General features: G+C 33.9%; 1 protein-coding gene across 8 annotated transcripts in view; it reads left to right on the top strand.

Annotated features, from left to right (window-relative positions):
* Positions 1–21,271, top strand: part of spef2 (sperm flagellar and cilia associated 2) — a gene marked incomplete at its 3' end in the record, with an annotated part of 49,273 nt that overhangs the window by 5,465 nt on the left and 22,537 nt on the right. For 2 of the 8 annotated variants that reach the window (NM_001443954.1, NM_001443957.1), the window contains 17 exon segments: positions 2,480–2,650; positions 2,984–3,124; positions 4,716–4,795; positions 4,916–5,084; positions 7,815–8,003; positions 8,089–8,276; positions 9,416–9,584; positions 9,672–9,891; positions 9,971–10,068; positions 10,766–10,853; positions 13,143–13,216; positions 13,297–13,400; positions 14,216–14,472; positions 16,456–16,594; positions 18,032–18,186; positions 19,493–19,629; positions 20,821–20,948. In NM_001443954.1, coding sequence (NP_001430883.1) covers positions 2,480–2,650; positions 2,984–3,124; positions 4,716–4,795; positions 4,916–5,084; positions 7,815–8,003; positions 8,089–8,276; positions 9,416–9,584; positions 9,672–9,891; positions 9,971–10,068; positions 10,766–10,853; positions 13,143–13,216; positions 13,297–13,400; positions 14,216–14,472; positions 16,456–16,594; positions 18,032–18,186; positions 19,493–19,629; positions 20,821–20,948 — 2,507 coding nt within the window. 8 annotated transcript variants of the gene reach the window in all.

Here is a 21,271-nt window from a genome sequence, read left to right as displayed (position 1 = left end):
AAATTAACTAAACTTGTAAATGCTGAATATTCATTCCATATAAAACTAATAGTCCTCATTTCATTACTTAAGTCATTACATACAAAAATGTTGAACTTGATGTCAAAATCTGTCAAGCAAACTTTATATAAAAAAAATATATATATTTATTTTCCTGAAAATTTCTTCTTAATTGAACAATTTGATGAATGATTTACAGACCTGTGTTTGTTGTAGGTTCAGTTCCAATATGTACTGCAATATTGTTTACAGTTGTGCACAGTTCAACCCAAAGGGAGTTTATGTTTGTTGTAAATAAGGGTGTGTTTATTCTTCTGCACAATGCTGTGAATAAGTTAGGATTGTAAAGAGCAAATGCAGAGTAAAAATGTGAAACATACATATTCAGTGTCTTGTACTCCGATACCTCACTAAATGCAGTGATGTCCAACTTTACTGTAGTTTTCAAATGGCTCTGCAAATAGTATATAGTGCTGTCTTGAGCATTTTCAGGAAGTGTCACTAAAATCTGACTTTTTTTCAGTGAAAAAATTTCCAGAGTAAACTCATAATAAAAACATGACAAAGCCATTTGACTATCTTGTTCATAAACAATGGTGTCAGGACTTTTCATTTGATGACACTGACACTTTCATTGACATCAATACTTGCTTTTGAGGAATGAACTATCTATTTTGAGCATGAGCTAGGTTTTGCAGTTTGCACTAATTGTTTTGAGAAATGCATTACCTTTTGTACAGAAATGCACTGGTGTTGTGAGAAACGCACCAAAGTGACTGAGAAAAACTGTAATTTAAAAGACATTTTCAGGAAAATAAAGATTACAATTTTTTTAAATCAAATTCGCTTAAGTGACAGATTTGACAGCTCTACACAAGACTTTTTTCAGCAGAGAAATTAAAATGGTCGTGCCGAACTGAGTCTGGTTCTCTCAAGGTTTTTTTCTTCACTCTCCTATTGATGAAGTTTTTTTTCCCCTCTCCGCTGTCGCCACTGGCTTGCATGATTCAGGATCTGTAAAGCTACGCATCTATGAATTTGCTCTTCAGTGTTTGAACTCTCAGTAACGATTTCAAATCACACTGAACTGAGCTAAACTGAACTGATCTTAAACACTAAAAACTGAACTACCCTGATGCAGTTACTATGACCATTTATGTGAAGCTGCTTTGATACAATCTACATTGTAAAAGCGCTATACAAATAAAGCTGAATTGAATTGAATTGAATTTTGACAACTAGTTCAACATCTGTGTATGTAATGACTTCAGTAATGAAATGAGGACTATTAGTTTTATATGGAATGACTATTCAGCATTCACAAGTTTAGTTAATTTTGACTGACATGACATAAGCAAATGAAAATGTTATAAACAGCAGAGAGTTGTGTGAAAACAATTGATGCATGTCCAAAAGCATTTGCAATGTGTTGGAATGAATGAGAAACTGCTATTATGATGTGCATGAATGACTAATTGTTATGACAAATACAATAGATGTTGTGCAAATGTAAATAGGGTTGTGAGAAATGCACCAAAGTGACTGAGAAATATATATATATATAAACATTTACTGACCCCCTACTTTTGAACAGTACATAAACTACTTAACTATTTCTAATCTTATTTTATTTTTTATTTATTTTAAACTTTATATTTATTTAAATGATTGATTACTTATTTTAATTTCATTATTATTCATATTTCATATAATTTTATTTTTATCTGCTCAAGAAATTGCTTATATATATATATATATATATATATATATATATATATATATATATATATATATATATATATATATATATATATATATATATATATATATATATATATATATATATATTAAGTGATTAAGTGTTGTTATTTGTGGAAATTATGATAATTTATTTTCAGGATTCCATAATCAATAAAAATGTATTTAAAGGAATTTATTTGAGATATGCATCTTTTATTACGTTATAAATGCCTTTGCTGTCTCTTTGAAACATCGGAATTCATTTTTTTTCTGAATCAAACAACAATCTTTTGAACAGTCATGTGGTACAGAAAATTAAGAATCACACTTATAATAAGGTTTCATTAGTTAATGTATTTACTGACATGAACTAATACCAAACAATACTTCTACAGCGCTTACAAATCATAGTTTAACATTTACTAAAGCATTAAAAATCCAAAAGCATGCTTGTTAACATTAATGCACTGTTAGTGAACAAGAACTAACGATGATCAACTATTTTCATTACCTAACAATAACAAAGATGAATAAATACTGAAAGAAATGTTCTGATCATTGTGGATGTAAGCAAATAAATTACCTAATGCAACCTTATTGTGAAGCCTTACCAATAAAAGAACAACCAAACCAACTTACAATATAATCATTTAAAGTTCTAACTTCTAACGGTCTTCACATAATGATGTACTTAAATTGTTTTTATCATGTTCATCTTCATGTTTTCTTTGTCTCTCAGCGCTTGAAAACAGTGGTGAAGCGTGAGGCGGATCTGAAGATGCAGAAGATCGCAAAGCGCTTTCATAAAAGAGGGCAAGAAATGTTCAGCCGCTCAGTGATGACTGAATTGCTGAAGGAGGAGGACCGGCTCAAACGCCAGGAGGAGAGAAGACTGAGGGACATAGAAAAGGTTTGTCTCTTCACATGTAAACCATACCTAACATTGCCAAGCTATATTCATTTAAACACTTTTGACTCAGTAGCATCAAACTGTTTTCTTCTAAAAGGCATGAATCATGGGTATTATTTTACTTACTTACTTTTTTTACTTACTCCCAGGGCTGTTTATATCAAAGTAGATATTTAGCCACACTTTATTGGGGTTTCGTAACATTTTACGAAGTGGGTTGTTAGTCCAATGCTCAACCCCCAACCTGGAGGGGTCTATTCGAATCTCTTCATCTGACTGATCAGCATCTAATAATGAAGGCTGTGAATGATATTATGATTTGTCATTTTTCAGCATCGGCAGGCACGCAGAAAACAAAATGAGATTATGATTCAGATCCAGTCGGCTGTTGTCCAGATCCCAAAACCTCCACACATTCACACGTCAAGAGCTTCAGAGAAACAACAGCAGTTTCGCAAAAAGCAAGAAGCTCAGGTAAACAACACTTTTGCAGTTTGAAATAGTGATTATGCTTATTCATCCTCAAATATTCTCAGTATTATAATGAAAGCAATGTTGTTGTTGTTAAAATGCTTCTTTTGTGCTGATTTAAAGGTTTTTATTTATTGAGGTATCCTATAAAACACTTACATTTTCTAATTATATCTACTGCAACATCAGCTGCGTCCCAAATGGCACACTATGCACTTATGCACTATAGACTTACACACTCAACAGCATAGTATATGTATGTGGTGTCGTCCCAAATGGAACACCAATGTTTTTTTACTAAGTGGAAATTCAAACCATTTCCCTGTTGACGTTCAAATTAGTGAAATAAATGTCCAAACTACCAAATAATACCCGCCATGAGTTTAACCGCATTCACCATCGAGAGGTGCTATAATCACTCTTGTAGGAGAGTTTTGCTTTTACAATACAAAATAAATAAAGTTGTCCAACATGTGCACCGGGCAGCTCCGCGCCCTTCCACTACATGAGTAAAGCAGCGGCCATTGAGTGCGTAAGGTGTTCACCATGACACACTTCATTTTAACTGTTGAATGAGTGCATCGTCCGTGTAATTAAAATGCACTTATTATTTTTAGTTTTCAGTGTGAACGCGCTACTTACGCTTTTTATACTACAAAATGGCGTAGAATAGTGCATAAGTACCTACAGTGTCTGAAATGGTTTGTTCAAGGATCTGTTCTCTCTAAACCCGCCTTTCTGAGAGCCTTCTCTGCTCTGATTGGTGAGATGACTCTGATAATGTGATTGGTCGGCCACTTGTTTTTAGCAAGTGTCAGAAACCTATTGCCAGTGTTACATGACTCCCCTATCTTGGGCCAGGGAAACACTCAACAATTTAACATAAAGGGGAAAATAGTGAATTCAATTTAGCCAAATTTAAATTATTCAGACGTCAATTTTATAATAGAAAATTATATAACTCATTCATTCATTTCTTTTCGGCTTAGTCCCTTTATTAATCCGGGGTCACCACTGTGGAATGAACCGCCAACTTATCCAACACATGCGGATGCCTTTCCAGCTGCAACCCATCTTTGGGAAACAAACACACACTCATTCACACACATATACTACGGACAGTTTTAGCCAATCAAATTCACCTGTATCACATGTCTTTGGACTGTGGGGGAAACCAGAGCACCCGGAGGAAACCCACGCGAACACAGGGAGAACATGCAACATGCATGAACATGCACTTTAGTTCATTTCGGAAGGGCACTTTATATCCAAGAGAAAAAAGGGCACGTGTACTGTACAGGTTGAGCCCTCTCTGTGCACGTGCCTGATTACATGAAAGATAATATTCGAAAAACTTTTTTTGGTATTTAAAATAAAGTTAAATTAAATTAAATTAAAATTAAATTAAATTAAAAACTAGTTCCAATTTCTTTTTGATAATTAGAAATTGTAAATTTATATACATATGTTATTGACAAGTTCTTTTCACTAATAAAAAACACTATAGACTAATAAATTTGAAAGAAAAAAATAGGCAAGATTGTTTTGAAGACATTTGGCTGTGTTTAGTGACAACCTTCTGTGTGATTTTCAGCATGTTCATCGTGAGATAGCACAGTTTGAGAAAAAAAAGAAGACCACTTTTCCTCCTGAAGGTGGAGCTTTACTCTTCAGGTTTGTTTGCATAATGCAGGAAATCTATGAATATTAATAAAATATACGAATATATGCAAAGATATAACGTACAGTTCATTCAGTGAATGTCTGTGCGTGTAACTTGACCTGGGTTTACAGTGGTCGTGTGACACAGCCGATGAGTACAGGAGACAAAGCTCAGTGGAACAAGGACTACATCGAGAACATCCGTCAGCGTCTGGAGGAAGACGCCACTGCACGGGAACAGAGAGAGATGAGGAGACGCCGAGCGCTGATGGAGCAACTGCAGGCTCACGAGGCTCAGCAGGTGATCACAATATTTTACATTGAGGTCATGGTTTATGTGTCTTTTTTAATTTAAAATATGTAAGTTTTTATAAAGTAAATATGAGGGACTTTTATATTATATTCCAAGAAGAATGTTTACAGGGCTAAAGCAAATATTACTTGATTATCAATACATGACCTTTTTGGAAAATCATGTCAAAATGTGTATATCAAATATGAATATTTAATTGGTATTTGTTTAAACTTATTGTTGGTAGTTGTAGATACAGGTAAAGGGAACTGATAGTTACATGCAAACTTTGTTATAAAGAATTTCATAATTTTATCACCAATTAAATATCAGAAAATACTCCACATTTCTTCAATGTATGCCTCTCTAAATAAAGTGAAGGTATTTTTTCTTTGTTAAATATGAGCTTAACAAAGTCAGAGAACTCTGAAGATGATAATTTTTTGCAAATTTTATTTATTAAAAAAATAATAAAAAAATAAACGCAGTACTGTGCAAAAGTTGCAGGCCAACATTAAATCTGTTGTTTTACTGATGATATAATGCAGGGGTGGCCAACCCTGTTCCTGGAGAGCCACCTTCCTGCAGATTTCAGTTGCAACCCATATCAAACACACCTGAACCAATTAATTAGGACCTGAACACCCCGTGATAATTACAGGCAGGTGTGTTTGATATGGGTTGCAACTGAAATCTGCTGGAAGGTGGCTCTCCAGGAACAGGGTTGGCCACCCCTGATAAAATGGATATATGAGATTTATAAAGGGAGAATAAATTCAGTTGATGTACTGTTTTTTAGGATGGGAGTTAGGTTAGAGTTTGAATTATCTTGGTTTAATGGCTTAAGAATGGTCACCAATCTCGTTTCTGGAGGGCCGGTGTCCCTGCAGGGTTTAGCTTTAACTTGCCTCAACACACCTGTGTTCCAAGTATACCTAGTAAGACCTTGATTATCTTGTTCAGGTGTGTTTGATTAGGGTTGTAGCTAAAATCTCCAGGACACCGGCCCTCCAGGAACAAGTTTGGTGACCACTGGTTTAAAACGTGAAAGCAATGTTGGAGAGAGGCTTTTTGTCCTCATTTAAGCTGCATTTCTAACCAGTGTTGTTAGCAATATTGTCTGAATGGATGGAATTGTAAATGTTGAAAGTGCCGGTGATTGTTTTCATTTTCAGCATGATAATGATCCGCTAACTGCAGGGAAATCCTATTTGAAGAAAGAAAACAGCTGAAACATGGGCTTAAAATGGCCTCCAGAGGGTCCAGGCATGAATATTATATAGAGGCTGTATGAGATCACCTGGACAGAAAAAGAAAGATATGACAGTCTAAACCAGTGGTGGGCAAACTTTTTAGACCCGAGGGCCACATCACATTTTGCAAACCAAGTAAAGGGCCACATGACAAATCCTTCAAAAAATAACTTATTTACAGTGGCATGAAACATGTAATCTGGGACAGAAACATGTCACATTAACGCAAAACTGATTTTACTAATAGTTATTATTGAGTCAAATTTACAAGTCAAATGAATTTGCACTGCTATTTATATTTATCATCACTTATCAATCATCATAAATCAATAAAATAATCTCCTATAAAATATATTAATAATGATGATGTTATAACTTTTACAGTGGAGAATAGAAAAGATATTGTCTGATAGAAAAAATCTCATATTAACACATTAAAATTAATTCCTAGTTTATTATTCAGTCAAATTTACAATAATCTAATTTGCACTGCTTTTAGAATATACAGATCAATTATCATAAAACTTGATAAAACCACAAATCTTTGATAAAATAACTTTTTAAAGTGGATGTATGCATGGAAAATACATTCTATGACAACAATTAACACATTTAACCCGCAATTATTATATAATTTGAGTCAAATTCACAACAATCTCATTCGAACTTGTATTAATATGCTCATATCAATCATTATAAAACTATCATGAGATAAAACGGAAGAAGTATATTAGTCTTTGTTATTCAAAGTCATGTTATTATGAGTGTGTTAATGTAAACAATGAGCCTGAAAATAAAGTCATATTAATATCAACAGCAACACTTTCGCAAAATACCTAGCTGATTCAGTCGTTATCTAATGACGTAAATAAAGCGCACCACGCTCCTTTTATCTTGTTAACAGAAAAGGCAGTGCGGTGCACCTTGCATCTTTGGAACGTAAATGCACGTTTGGTGTGATCAGCCCCTTAGGTTGTGGTCTTTAAAAACAGTAATACTTTCTTGACTTATTAGACCTTCCTTTTTCTGTCCGATCTTGGTGAAGAAGTATTTTTTTGTCCATTCTTCCTTAAACACACGACATTCGGAGTCTATTTGTCTTTGCCTGACTCATCTTCAGTCATTAACGGTCAAGTGCATCTTAATATCCGAGAGTGTGTTCTAGTTCTACTGGTTGCTCTAACTGCACCATGTGGAATACTGCCATCAAATGGTGTTCGCTTGTATTATATCATTAATTTTACTAATTCTGAAACAAAACGGTTACTCAGAAGCAGCATTTATCAACTCCCTCGTGGGCCGGATGAAAGTGTTCAGCGGGCCGTAGTTGGCACACCTGTGCTCTAAACCAAGAGAAGGACTCTGTATAGTGCTAAAAGAAGTCTGATAATACAGCACATTATTTCAGAAAATGTAAATGTTGTCACAACGTTTAGAAATTGCATGTTGATCATATCTGCTTGTTGCATTGATGTTATTCCTGCAGGAGGCATTGCGAGAAGAACAAATGGTCAGCCGACTGATGCGTCAGACACAGCAGGAGAAAAGGATCACAGTTCAGCTGATGCAGATTAAACAGCAGAAAGAGGTGCTTCGAGAAAACCGCATCTTTCAGGAGAGACAATACCAGGAACGCCGCCAACGAGACTTTCAGGAGGCCTTGGATAGAGAAGCTGTGAGGGATCATGCATGGATGATTTATATCAGATTAATACGTTTTAATTTGAGTTGAGCTGATAACCCTCTGATCGTCTCTTTAGGTTCTCGCTCAGCAGGAGCGTCTGGAGCGCAGTGAACAGCTCAGGATAGAGCATGAGCTGCACAAACAGCTGGCTGAAGAACGCGCTCAAGCTCGATATCAGAAGCACTTTGGTATCTGCAGGGACATTCTGGGACAGATTGTTGATCTGGCAACCAAAGCTGGAGAATATCGACTTCTCACTGCCAAGTATTTATGTCACTGTTTATATATATATATATATATAAAAAAACCTTGCTGCTGTTTTAAACTAAGGTGCTTTTATAGTACATTATAAATGAACTGAAATGATTGTGCTTTTGTTTTATGTAGAGATTACTGTTTACTTTTTTATGTTTTTGAAATGTTTATGCATTTATTAAATAAAAAACTGCAATATTTTTACATTGAAATTTACAATTTAAACTAAATGTTATGCCTTGCAAAATATTTTTAAATGTCATTTATTTATGAGATGGCAAAGAAGAATGAACAGTGTAACACAGTCTTCGGAAATCATTAAAATATGATATTTTGTCGCTCAATAAATATCTCTGTTTATCAGGATTAAAAGCATACTGTTCATTTTAGCAAATTAAATGCATCCTTTTATTAAAATAAATGTATATTATTAAAATAAATATATATTACTCACCCCAGATATTATACATACATAAATGAGTTTATTTTATTTTATTTCATTTTATTTTTTTCATTTTATGGAATTTAATTTTTTATTTTATGCATTTTTTTGTATTTTATGTAATTTTTTTATTTTTTATTTTATTCAATTTTATTTTTATTTTATAACAATTTTTTCATGCAGTTTGAATGTAATTCTATTTTGTGCAATTTTTTAAAATTAAATTCTATTTAACAAATAATATGCAAATAAAATTTATGAATATGTATTTAATTTAATGAATATGGCCTTTTTATGCAAGTTCATTTTTTTTATTTTATTTTATGCGATTTTATTTTTAATTTTAAGCTATTTTATTTTTATTATATGCAATTTTAGCTTTTATTTTATGCTATTTCATTTACTTAAATTCTATTTTATGAAATATTATGCTATTTAAATTTATGAATATGTTTTATTTAATGAACAAGGCCTTTTTATGCAATTTTATGCAATTTAATGTTTTTTATATAATGCAATTTTTTTTAATTATACGATTTTATTTTATACAATTTTAATGCAATTCTATTTTATGCTATATTATATTATTTCATTCTATTTTATTAAATATTATGCCATTTCAATTTATGAATATATATTTTGTTTAATGAATTTGGTATTTAAAAATGACTTTTTTTTCTCATTCCTTATCTACACATTTCCTCAGTCTGATACCAGTGAAGCTGATGCAGGAGTGGATGGAGCTGTTTTACAGTGGGAAGCCGCTGTATGAAGTGGCCTGTGTGGATCCTAAACCTACTGAACCCACACCAGAGCAGATCATTGAGCTTGAGAAGCTCCAGATACTCAACAATCAAGACTACGATGAGTATGTGGTAAGGACAAACTGAGTAATTGTAGCTTTATTTTTACTGATCCAAATAAACAAACAAGTGTACTGCATTTCTGTCTGTTCTCTTCAGGCCATGATAGGCGAGTGGGCTTTAGATGCAGAAACCGAGAGACAAACCAATGCAGAGAATAGTGATATTCTGGATCATGTGTTGAACCGTCTACGGAACATGATTGTCCCACCCACCGTCAGCACTCCTCCTCCTCTGTTTCCCCGTTTCACCATCAGGGCATGCATGCTGGGAAAAACCTTCTCTGGCAAAACCACCTGCCTCTCCAGGATCAGCAGCAGTAGGAGTTAATGCTTCATTGTAGTATTAGTGTAATGGTGCATCAGAATAATACCTGATCTTCCTGATTTCTTCATCAGCTCTTGGCATCCATGTACTCTCAGCCAACACTTTGATCCAGGACGCTTTATCAGCCTATCAGCAGGAAAAACAGGCTGCAAGCGAAAGCCAGAATGAGGTCAGAAATATTTAACACTCAATATTTTTATTAGAACAAACTTTTTATTTGAGCAGTTTGTAATGTGTATTATTACACTGCTCTCTTACTAATAAATATTGGTGACACTTTAAATTAATATCACACGTTCCATGCACTTACTATAGGAATTACAATGATGCGGCATGGTGGCTCAGTGGTTGGCACCGTAGCCTCACATCAAGAAGGTCACTGGTTCAAGTCCCGGCTGGGCCAGTTGGCATTTCTGTTTGTTTGGAGTTTGCGTGTTCTCCCTGTGTTGGTGTGGGTTTCCTCCTGGTGCTAGTGTATGAGTGCGTGTGTGAATGTGAGGGTGTATGGGTGTTTCCTAGTACTGGGTTGTGGCTGGAAGGGCCGTAAAACCTTTGCCGGAATAGTTGTTGGTTCATTCCGCTGTGATGACCCCTGATAAATAAGGCACAATGAATAAATGAATGATCCCAAACCTATCCCATATTTTAACTCCAACCATATAGTAATTACACATAATTAATTCATATTACTCAGTAGTTAAATTAATAGTTACACTGTAACTATGTCAACTTAAAATAAATTGTAATCTAAATAGTGAATAGAATAATGATACTGTGAAATATTCTTTTTTGCTATTTATTAGTAAAAACATATTCATATTTTATTGTTTACGTTGTTTAATTTCCCTATTTGCTTTCCTCAGAAGAGCTTGGAGAAAAATGTTTCTCAGACAGAACATACTACAGAACAGCTTCAGAAAGATGAGCAGGAGACATCCTCTCCTCTAGAATCAGGTTTGTGAGACTATTGATTGATTCTTTCAGTCGCGAAGTCTGGGACATTGTGTTTACATGTCTGTTCAAATGTTCTTTAAAGAGCCCATATTATACATGAAATAGGGTCATATCTTGGTTGTAAAGGTCTCCAACAACAGTCTAATATGCATGCTAGGTCAAAAAAACACTTTCATGGTCTTATAATCTGGATTTATTTTTTCCTAATTATTTTAGCGACTCCTGTATGAATCGTCCAGTGATTCATTTGTTCCCAAACCCCTCCTTAGCGCGAAGCTAATCTGCGCTGATTGGACCGTTGACAGTCTGTTGCGATTGGTCGACTGCCTTCAGTGAGAGAGTGAAATGCCCAACAGCTAATCAGCAATATAAAAGTAATCACAGTTCATACACGCTCCATAGTGTAGGCGTGGATTTTAGCTGCCAGTGGGTCAATGTAAATACAGACGATGGACTTAAATTCAGACGACTGACTATTTTATTAAGCAAAAACTCCAAAAACTGTCGAGGAGATCTCCTAGCTTGTCTCACTCTGCTCTTTTCACAGACACACACACACACATTGCCCTCGTCCGCGCACACACACACAAAAACACACACACACACCTCCGGACGACAACGCGCGTGCGCACACACACACACACACACACACAAACACATACCTCCGGACGACAGCGCACGCACACACACACTACCCTCGTCCACGGAGCTCCGTAAACAAAGCAGCAAGCGTCGCCTTTTTAACTTCTTTGAACGCGATAAGAGAATATAGCCAGTTAACCTGATACAGTACACGCGGTTACAAGTAACAAATCACAACTAAATACATTTGCAAGCTAGAGTCAACGAGGCAACAACTTTAATCGCACGTACTTACACTTGAGAAATGGAGAAAGAAACCCATCCTGACGTCCATCAGTAAGTTACTCTTTACTGATCCTTCCTTTAACAAACCCGATGAAGTATTCTTTGTAGCATGTAGTTTCCAGAAGTTTCCAGTAGTTTCCAACTGCTTGGTTATAATGCTGAGGTTTCATCTTTGGGTAGAGACTTGATATCCATCTGCAGTGTGACTTCAATCGACCGGCATGTTTGTGGGTGTGTGTGTGTGTGTCTGCGTTACTGCGTCAGAGGGCGGGGCCTCAGGTTTGAAATCTCCCGGGTTTGCGCGTGCACGTGAATAACTTGGTTTCGTTCGTACGTCATGGCGAAACACCTAATGACTCGGTATCAAGGCGACTCGTTTGAAGCACTATGAGTCGACTCTTTTATACATGAATCAGCCGTTTTAAACACTGTACTCTTACAGATTTAAGCCTTAGCTGGATACTTCATTCACTTAGAGCTGTGTTACACACTACATGGAGGGGAATTTTCAAAAACCCATAATATGGGCTTTTTAAGAAATTAATACATTATTTATTGTTAAAAAGTGTCATATCAGAATGATTTCTGAAGGATCCTTCAAGACATGAAAATGTTTACTATATTTTAATGGAGTAAATGCAGCCTTGGAGAGTGCCTTGCCTTTTTTTTTTTTTTTTTTTGTTAACTTTAGAAAAGAGCAGTGTGCTGCACTTTTTATGTTGCTAGTCAACCACTGTATCAATGGTCTTGGTGCTGGAGCACGTGACAGGGCACATTTTCAGAGAGTTCTCTGAGTTTCTGAGCACAGAGCTGACTTTTTTTAACCACAGGGGCTCAGAGTGCTTTGTCAAAAACGTGAGGTGCAGAAGGCGGTTATAATACGCAAAAACCAGCATGCACAAACACATTTGGTGTAATCTGGGCCTTGGTGTGGAGAAGAATGTTTTTTTTGTGTGACATATTACAGTACTGGGTGACAAGGTGGTTCAGTGGTTACCACAGTTGCCTCACAGCAAGAAAGTTGCTGGTTCGAGTTCCGGCTGGATCAGTTGGCATTTTTCCCTGAGTTCACGTGGGTTTCCTACTGGTACTCCGGTTTCCCCCACATGCCAAAGACATACGCTATTGGTTGAATTGAATATACTAAATTGGCCGTAGTGTATGTGCGTGTATGGATATTTCCCAGTACTGGGTTGCAGCTGTAAGGGCATCCGCTGTGTAAAACATATGCTGGATAAGTTGGCAGTTCATTCCCTGAAGCCGAAGGAAAATGAATGAATGAGTGAATGTTACAGTACTAATCCTAAAACCTTGAACGATTGTGTATTCGTTATCTTTCTAATTTAGTTTTTAAATTCATTAAGAGGTAAATACTCCATATATTAATATAATGCTACACACATTTTTTATATCTGACATCAGGACCACAGCCTCATGAGGCCTCATCTGGGCTTCATGAAAAAGAGGACAAAGAAGAATCAAAGGCAATCCCAAAGGTACTCTCCACATGATCTCAGTATTAACCAGCATTGTGCTCGTTGATAAGCTTCATAATGTGTAACGGTCTGTTCTGCAGTTGTCATCACGAGCACAGCACGGTGCAGCGGTAGAGAAAGTTCTGAGGACAGGCCAAGCTGTTCCTGATCAGCTTCTGGTGGACATTATTGTGGATACTATCAGGTAAAGAGATATAATGCTTTTTTCTGACTTTACAGGTTTTACACAAATAAAATGTTATTGTAGATCATCTGGTAAATATACATTTATGGAAAAAATGATTAGCCCTCCTGTGATATATTTATTCTTTTTCAAATATTTCTCAAGTGATATTTAATGGAGCAAGAACATTTCCACAGTATTTTCTATAATATTTTTTTCTTCTGGAGAAAGTCTTATTTGTTATATTTTAGCTGAACAAAAATGTTTTTAAACCATTTTAAGGTCAATATTATTTGCCAATATTTTTTTTCTGATTGGCTACAGAACAAACTATTATGTTTAGAAATGTGTTTGGAAAAAAGTCTTCTCACCGTTAAACAGAACTTGGGGAAATATAAAACTGCCTCAAATATAAAACTGACTTTAAAAAAACTCTGAGAAATATTAAGCAGCATGAATTTTTCAATACAGATAATATCTAGAAATGTTTCTAGAGCTCCAAATCTGCATAGGGCATTTGAAGAATTTCTTACCGAACGTTTGACACTGAAGACTAGAGTAATGATGCTGAAAATAAAACATTACTTTATAAAAAAAAAAAAAAAAAAAAAAAAAAATATATATATATATATATATATATATATATATATATATATATATATATATATATATATATATATATATATATATATATATATATATTTCACAATATTACTTTTGCTGTATTTTTAAATAAAATAATCTTGGTCTAGGTTAACAGAACAGATTTTAAAAGCTTTTATTCAGTGTGTTTTGAATAAACTTTGGTGTAATACACCTCCTGCCATGTTTTTCAGGAACATTCCTGCAGATAGTGGCTGGATTCTTGATGGCTTCCCGGTGGACATCAGTCAGGCTCAGATGCTTGAGAAAGCTCTAAACATGACTGAACTTGATGGAACAAAAACACAAAATAATTTGTCCACAACCAAAAACGGCCCTAAAGATGCGGCTCCTCCATCCCCTGCTTTAGACCTAGTGGTGCTGTTAGACGTTTCAGATGAGCAGGTTCTGGAGCGAGCCACAACTCAGCCTCCTGAGGGAAAACAGATAGGTACAGTATCAGTTGTGTATTCGTCTCAGATTATCTTTTATTATTACCTACTCTTAAACCTAGCCCTGCACAATATATCGTTTCAGCATTAATATTGCTACATGTGAATCCACAATAGTCACATCATAGAATCTGCAATGTCTAGATGGTAAAATAGTTCACATCACATTTCAGATCATTGTAGAGTTAAAAGTTTAACCTCAGTGTGAAGGTTTATTATTTGCATATTTTAAAATGTGTGTGTCTGTAAGGATTTTAAGCTTGCTCAAGCAATTCAGGCAAAATAAATTAAACATTTGTAGTATTAAAGATTAAATTACACAATGAAGATAACACAGTGTTGTTTAACATTTAATTATTCCATTTCTGTACCTTAATAATGTTATACAAGGGTGTCCGTAGGGTCTTTAAAAAGTCTTAAAATGTCCCAAATTTCAAAAACAAAGTTTTAGGCCACATTAACTATATTAACTGTATTGTCTTGTAAGTCTTAAATAATTCATTTTCATTTGTTTATGCAAATCTCATCAATTAGGCCGACACCCATCCAATCACCAACAATCCATCTCAATAAAACTTTTAACAAAAGTTTCATTTTCAACTGAATTTACCAATATGGTTTAATTATACTCCTTTCTATAACATTTGTTAAAAAGTTCTCCAAATATTTATAGCTACCTGTTGGGGATGCTGACCTGGAAATATTGTTGAGCAGACAATTAGTTTATTATAGTTTTCAAACTTATGTTATATTTAAAGCTTATTATACCAGTTTATTTTAAAAGAAATATTTAAATATGTAGCTAAAAATTACTTTTTTTTTTTTTTTTTGGATAAAGCAAACATCCCAAAGCAGGCCATTAGAAACCGTCATTAGTGTTTAGCACTGTATGAGTCTTAAATTTTATTCATAATTTTCCTTAAAATGTCTTAAACTTGACTTGATGAAACCTGCAAAAACCATGTAGACTCCACAGAAAACAACAAAAATTGGTATTTTGCTGTTATATTTAACTCTGCTTGTAATTTGTTTATGATATTTTATGCAGATATGCTTCCCTACGAAAACTTCCCAATCAATCTAAATTATGAATTCTCTACAAATAAATCTATTCACATCATCTGTTGAAATTATATTCACATCGCAATAATTATTGCAGTAAAAGAAAATATTGTTTATTTTTTACAATATTGTGCAGCCGTAGTCCTAAGTTCTAACTACTTGGAGTGCAATGCTGTGACACATGGCTGAACAACATCATATACTACTTAGACCAGAGGTTCTCAAACTTTTTTCATCAAGTACCACCACAGAAAAAAATTGTTCCTCCAAGTACAGTACCACCATAACGAGCAATATTAAAAAACAGTAGCGTAGTAGGCCCAGTAAAGCAGCTACAACTCTGCACAGTTTAAAAAAACGTGGCAGATTAACTACTATTATCAATCATATTTATTGTTATCAGCCACTTTAAACATTACAAAATAGTTTGTACATAAACACAGTACTGTGCTTATACGTAAAAAAAACGAACAAACAAACCAAATAAAATGTCAACGTTTAAATTAAAATGTACTTTGTTAAATTAAAATTTAATTAAATTAAAATGTAAGTTTGTTAAAAATGATAGGCTACTGTTGTTAAAAAGTAAAAAAAAAAAAAAAAAACTCCTGTACTTAAATGGAAAGTGTTAACCTATAGTATCCTATTCATCAAAATCTGGAAATGTTGCTTGGACCTCATAAATATAGGCTATATGTCATCATACTCATATAGAAATAATTTTTGATAAATTTTGAAATAGATGTTGCATGTACATATGACATATTGGATTCCTCTGCGTACCACTAGAAGGAAACCTGCGTACCACTTATGGTACACGTACCACAGTTTGAGAACCACTGACAATTCTGTGTTACAGAAGCAGTAGACATTCTGTTTTTGTTCAGTATAGTGTAATGAAGTTGTCTGTTCTTTACCAGTAAATGGAGAAAGCATAAAGCAGGAGAAAGGCAGCAGTGATGCTGCGGAGGAAAACACAAGCATGCCAGATCTGAACACACAAGATCCTGAATCCTTGTCTGATGACAAAAGCCTGGGGAGGACACAAATACAGTTCAGGTGTGTGAAAATGCAGTGCATACGTTTAATCTGTTTATGTCTGGGCCAACACACACACAATTACAGTTCTAGATTGAGTTCTATTGCTATCTAGATTTTGTAATCCTTTAAGTCAAGACTGACTGTCAGTTTAATGGTATATGATTTTGGTATAAAAAATGGTATAATGGTTTTTGTTTGATAAGCCACTCAGTGTAGACACAATGAAACAACCCAAACTTCATTTGAATATATTATATTTAATATATTTAAAAATTATTATTTATGCAATAAATCTAGCAGAAACTCCAGCATAATAGACAAGTTTTTTAATGCCCATTAGTGTTGTCATTATCTAAACTAAAACATGTTTTACTTCCACTTGCAAACAGTGATGAAAGCAACATCATAAAGCAGTGTTTGAAGTACATTAGGTACATGAAGTACATATATATTAATCTCAAGTGGAAAGATATTTTTAAATGAAGTTAACTATTAATTCCAATGCATTTCTTTTTTTAATTATCCATTTTTATTTTGCTTTTTCAAAAGTTAATAGTACCGAACATCGAAAGCATACACAATTAATACAAATAAATAAAATATTAATAAATAAATATAAAGTAAATACAGTATAAACCAATGGGGAAGATCTATTTTGTCAGATTAAATCATGTGGTACTGTTTTATATTTGTCAAAAATAGATTCCAAATATTTTTAAAGAATTCACCCTTTCCTCTCAAAGAATATGTGATCTTCTCCAATGGTATACTGTTGCAAACTTCTAAGATCCATAGCCCAACATCAATGTCTGCTTTCCATTTCAAAGCAATACAGCTATTGTCACTAATATTTCAGTAAGCTTAACAGCATGATTATCCTGGAGGTTAGAATTTTTATAATTTCCCGCTCAACATATCTCTGGATTCAATGGAAAATCAACTCCATGAATCTGTGATGTGATATTGCATAATTGTATAAATTTTTTTATATTGTATTATAATTTTTTCACTTATAAAATTATTTCATAAGTGAATTATTTTCTAAAGTGAAAATTTGGGGTTTTATTTGCCGACACAATGTAGAAATTGCCATATCATTGTTATTGTCCCATCATGCAAACACACAATATAAACAAAAACACATTTTCATCAAAATTAAATTACAAATATTTGGTTCCTGAAGTGGAAAAATAAATATTTAAATAAAATCTCAAAAAACTTTATTTTATTATGACACGTTCCTAGGCTGATTGTCTATGATTCAACCAAGCATGTTTTTTCAAGAGTAAATTAATTTTCTTATTTATTGGTGTTATCATGTGGCAACATTTTAAATCCGTGTAATTCAATTGGCATCCAGCTTTTTTTTTTTTTTTTTTTTTTTTTTTTTTTTTGCAAGGCTCAAAAGGAGAGCTTTTGTTTGTTCAGTGCTCAATGTTATGGTTTCTTTAATAGAATCAGTGGCTTTCATCAAACATGGCCAAAACTGGAGAAGTGGTTTGGTGATCAGCAGAATATTCTGGTGAAAGTCACAGCAGGTGTGGACAAGGACACTCTCTTCAGTAACGTGGAGACTATTCTGAGGGACACTATTGAGTCTGTTGAAAAAGGTATATTTAAAAATTGTCATAATTTAATCAACCTCACATTCCAAACCAGTAATGCTTTGACTTATCTTCACAAGTTTGTATGGATATATTACTTAATTATATACATTTGTATGCAATTTATTCAGCTTGAATTGCAACAGACACATTAAAATGTTTTATGAATGATTTGAAAGCTTGAAAGTCACTTTTTTCTTCTTAAAACTTTGTTTATTCTTTCTTTATTATCCGCAAGTAGAAATTGGAAATGAAAGTGGAGTTTTATGTTAAAAATGGAAGCCCTATGTTAACAGTGTCCAGACATTACATTTATCAATAGAGAATTAAACAGAAAGCTTACGTCATTAGTGAAGATTGTTTCCATCCTTCAAATATAAAATTTCAACATCGTCACATATATTACATAAAATAAAAAAACAAGCTTCACAAATCCATTCAACATCACATACTGTATATCGCATTAAAACACAACACAATTAACGCTACTCACACTTAAATGCACAGTCCCAGTGTATTTAGCACTGGCAGTTAGCAAAAAATTACGTTTGATACACATTTCCCTAATTGTATTTCCTTACATCTCATTACTAAAATCTGCGGACATTTTTTGCTATTTCTGCTGAGAATTTTGGTAAAAATCTGGGGATTTCTGAGGAATTATTTTGGGAGTATCATAACTAAAACATTATTATGTGAAGTAAAAAAAATATTTTTAAAACTTTTATTTAATGTTTAAAATGCAAATTCAATTAGATTCACTTTATTGGGTAAACAAAGTAAGTCTCATGTAATATCTCTACTAAAAGACAGAAAATATTACTTTACAAACTGCATTGTGCATAAATCAGATGAACATTTTTATATTAGTCAATAATATTGCTGTAATTAATTTAAAAACTGAATAAACTTAGATTTACTCAAGTAAATAAACAGAATTAATGATGGCCTAAAAATCTGCGGAATTCTACAGAAAATCTGCGGAATTCTGTGCACGCAGATTCCGTGTCGGAATGAATTAATGAAAGCAAAAGCTGAAATTTTATATTTGCAGGATGGGAACAGTCTTCACTAATGACGTGAGCTTTCCGTTTAATTCTCTATTGATAGATTTCATCTCTGGACACTGTTAACATACAGTAGGGCTTCCTTTTTTTTTACTTAAAACTTAACTGCGCTTTCATTTCAATTGTGCTGGTCATTTTTACTACTTGTTTTACTTTTTAACTTTCACTAGTCTATACCACGCAGTCAACTAAACTATTAATGCATGTGTAGTGAAAAGCGTTCTTTGTTGTCCCCATAGGAGCAGCTCTGGCTGACACCAGGAGAGCTTCAGTGACCTCCACACCTGAACAGACCCGTCCAGAAAGTGCCTGCTCTTCCAAATCTTCCCGAGCTACCCCAAAATCTGCTAGAAGAAGCTTTGCGGAGGAACCTTTACCCAAGGCACAACCACACACAGAACACACCTGCCCTCAGAATACTGACAGATGCTGATTAAACATGAGAAACTAAATCAAAGAGTCTGTTTGATTTGGAGGATTGGATAGGCAACTGTTCACACTCATCTGCTGTAGCTTATTTTATTTTTAATAGATTTGAGGTATGCTTAGATTAGTAAGCATAGAGTGGAAACATAAATACAGCACCTGGGATTGCCATATAGTTTAATTTATTTAGCTTGCATTGTTAGATGAGATCAGATTATCTACATCAGCAGCATTTGAAATGCCTTAAAAGGGTTTGTAAATAAGGATATTATGTGGAAAAAACAATATCCTGATGCAGTTTGTACACTGTAAAACCCAAAATGTTAAGGTAACTCAAACCGTTCAGAGAAACCGATTGCAGCAAACCATTTAAGTTCAAAAACGAATCCTGATGAGTACTGTGAACTTAATCCATCTGAATAAATGAAGCACAGTAAAATCCAATAAATGAAGAGAACTCAAACCAACTGAGTAAGTTAAGGCCACTCAACCCATTTGAGGAAACAGATTGCTTCAAACCATTTGAGTTAAACTAATCTATATGAGTTCTGTGAACTTACTCCATTTAAGTTGAAGTAATGAGGTGTTTAATTAACTCATTACCTTCAACACTGAGTTCAAAACTCTGTTTAAATGAGTTCAGTCAATTTTGAGTTAACTACACTCATTTCATTTGATAAAGTTGACTGTTGGGTTTTATGGTGTATGTTAAAACATGTTAGAGAAGGCATATTCAGATGATTTCTATTATCAAAACTTTAAAATTCTTCAGATTTCAAAGATCATTTATAGAAGTTAAGATACTAAAAAGGCACCAATTCAAACATTTGTTTTTGGTAAGATTTTTAAATGTTTATTAAAGATATATTCTTGAAACAAAAAATTAATTAATGATTTGTTTATTGATTCAGTGCTACGTTTTCAGCATCATTACTACAGTTTGTATTGTCATACAATCCTTCAGACATTGTGATTTGATTTCCAAAATAAATTTCAAATATAATGTCTAATATAGAAATCCAAAATATCGAGAACATTTCAATTGAAATACTTTTGGCACAAACATTTTTGTATGATGTAAAATGCTTTAATGACTAATATATTTCAGGTTTCGTGTTTTGCTTTTTTTTTTGCTCAACATTTGCAGGAGTTGGCAGAATATCTTGTGCCATACTGGGAGAACGTCTGTAGTTCATATGTGACTAATGTCAAAACAGTGATGCAGAATCTCCGTGGTGAACGTGAGCTCATCATTCATCACCTTTACAACATCCGGTGAGAGAATGGCATCAAGTGCGTGCATGCGAGCGTGCGTGCGTGTGTGCGTGCGTGCGTGCGTGCGTGTGTGCGAGCGTGCGTGTGTGTGAGAGACCCCCTTTGAATTGTTTTGCTTATTTAATATTTCCTAAATGATGTTTAACAGAGCAAGGAAATTTTCACAGTATGTCTGTTAATATTTTTTCTTCTAGAGAAAGTCTTATTTGTTTTATTTCGGCTAGAATAAAAGCAGTTTTTAATTTTTTAACACCATTTTAAAGTCAAAATTATCAGCCCCTTTAAGCTATATTTTTCTCAATAGTCTACAGAACAAACCATTG

This window comes from Danio rerio, chromosome 5, assembly GCF_052040795.2.
Source record: "Danio rerio strain M-AB ecotype USA chromosome 5, GRCz13ab, whole genome shotgun sequence".
NCBI classification, from domain to species: domain Eukaryota; kingdom Metazoa; phylum Chordata; class Actinopteri; order Cypriniformes; family Danionidae; genus Danio; species Danio rerio.
Note: the sequence above shows the minus strand (reverse complement) of the source record. Positions and strands in the feature narration are given on the sequence as shown.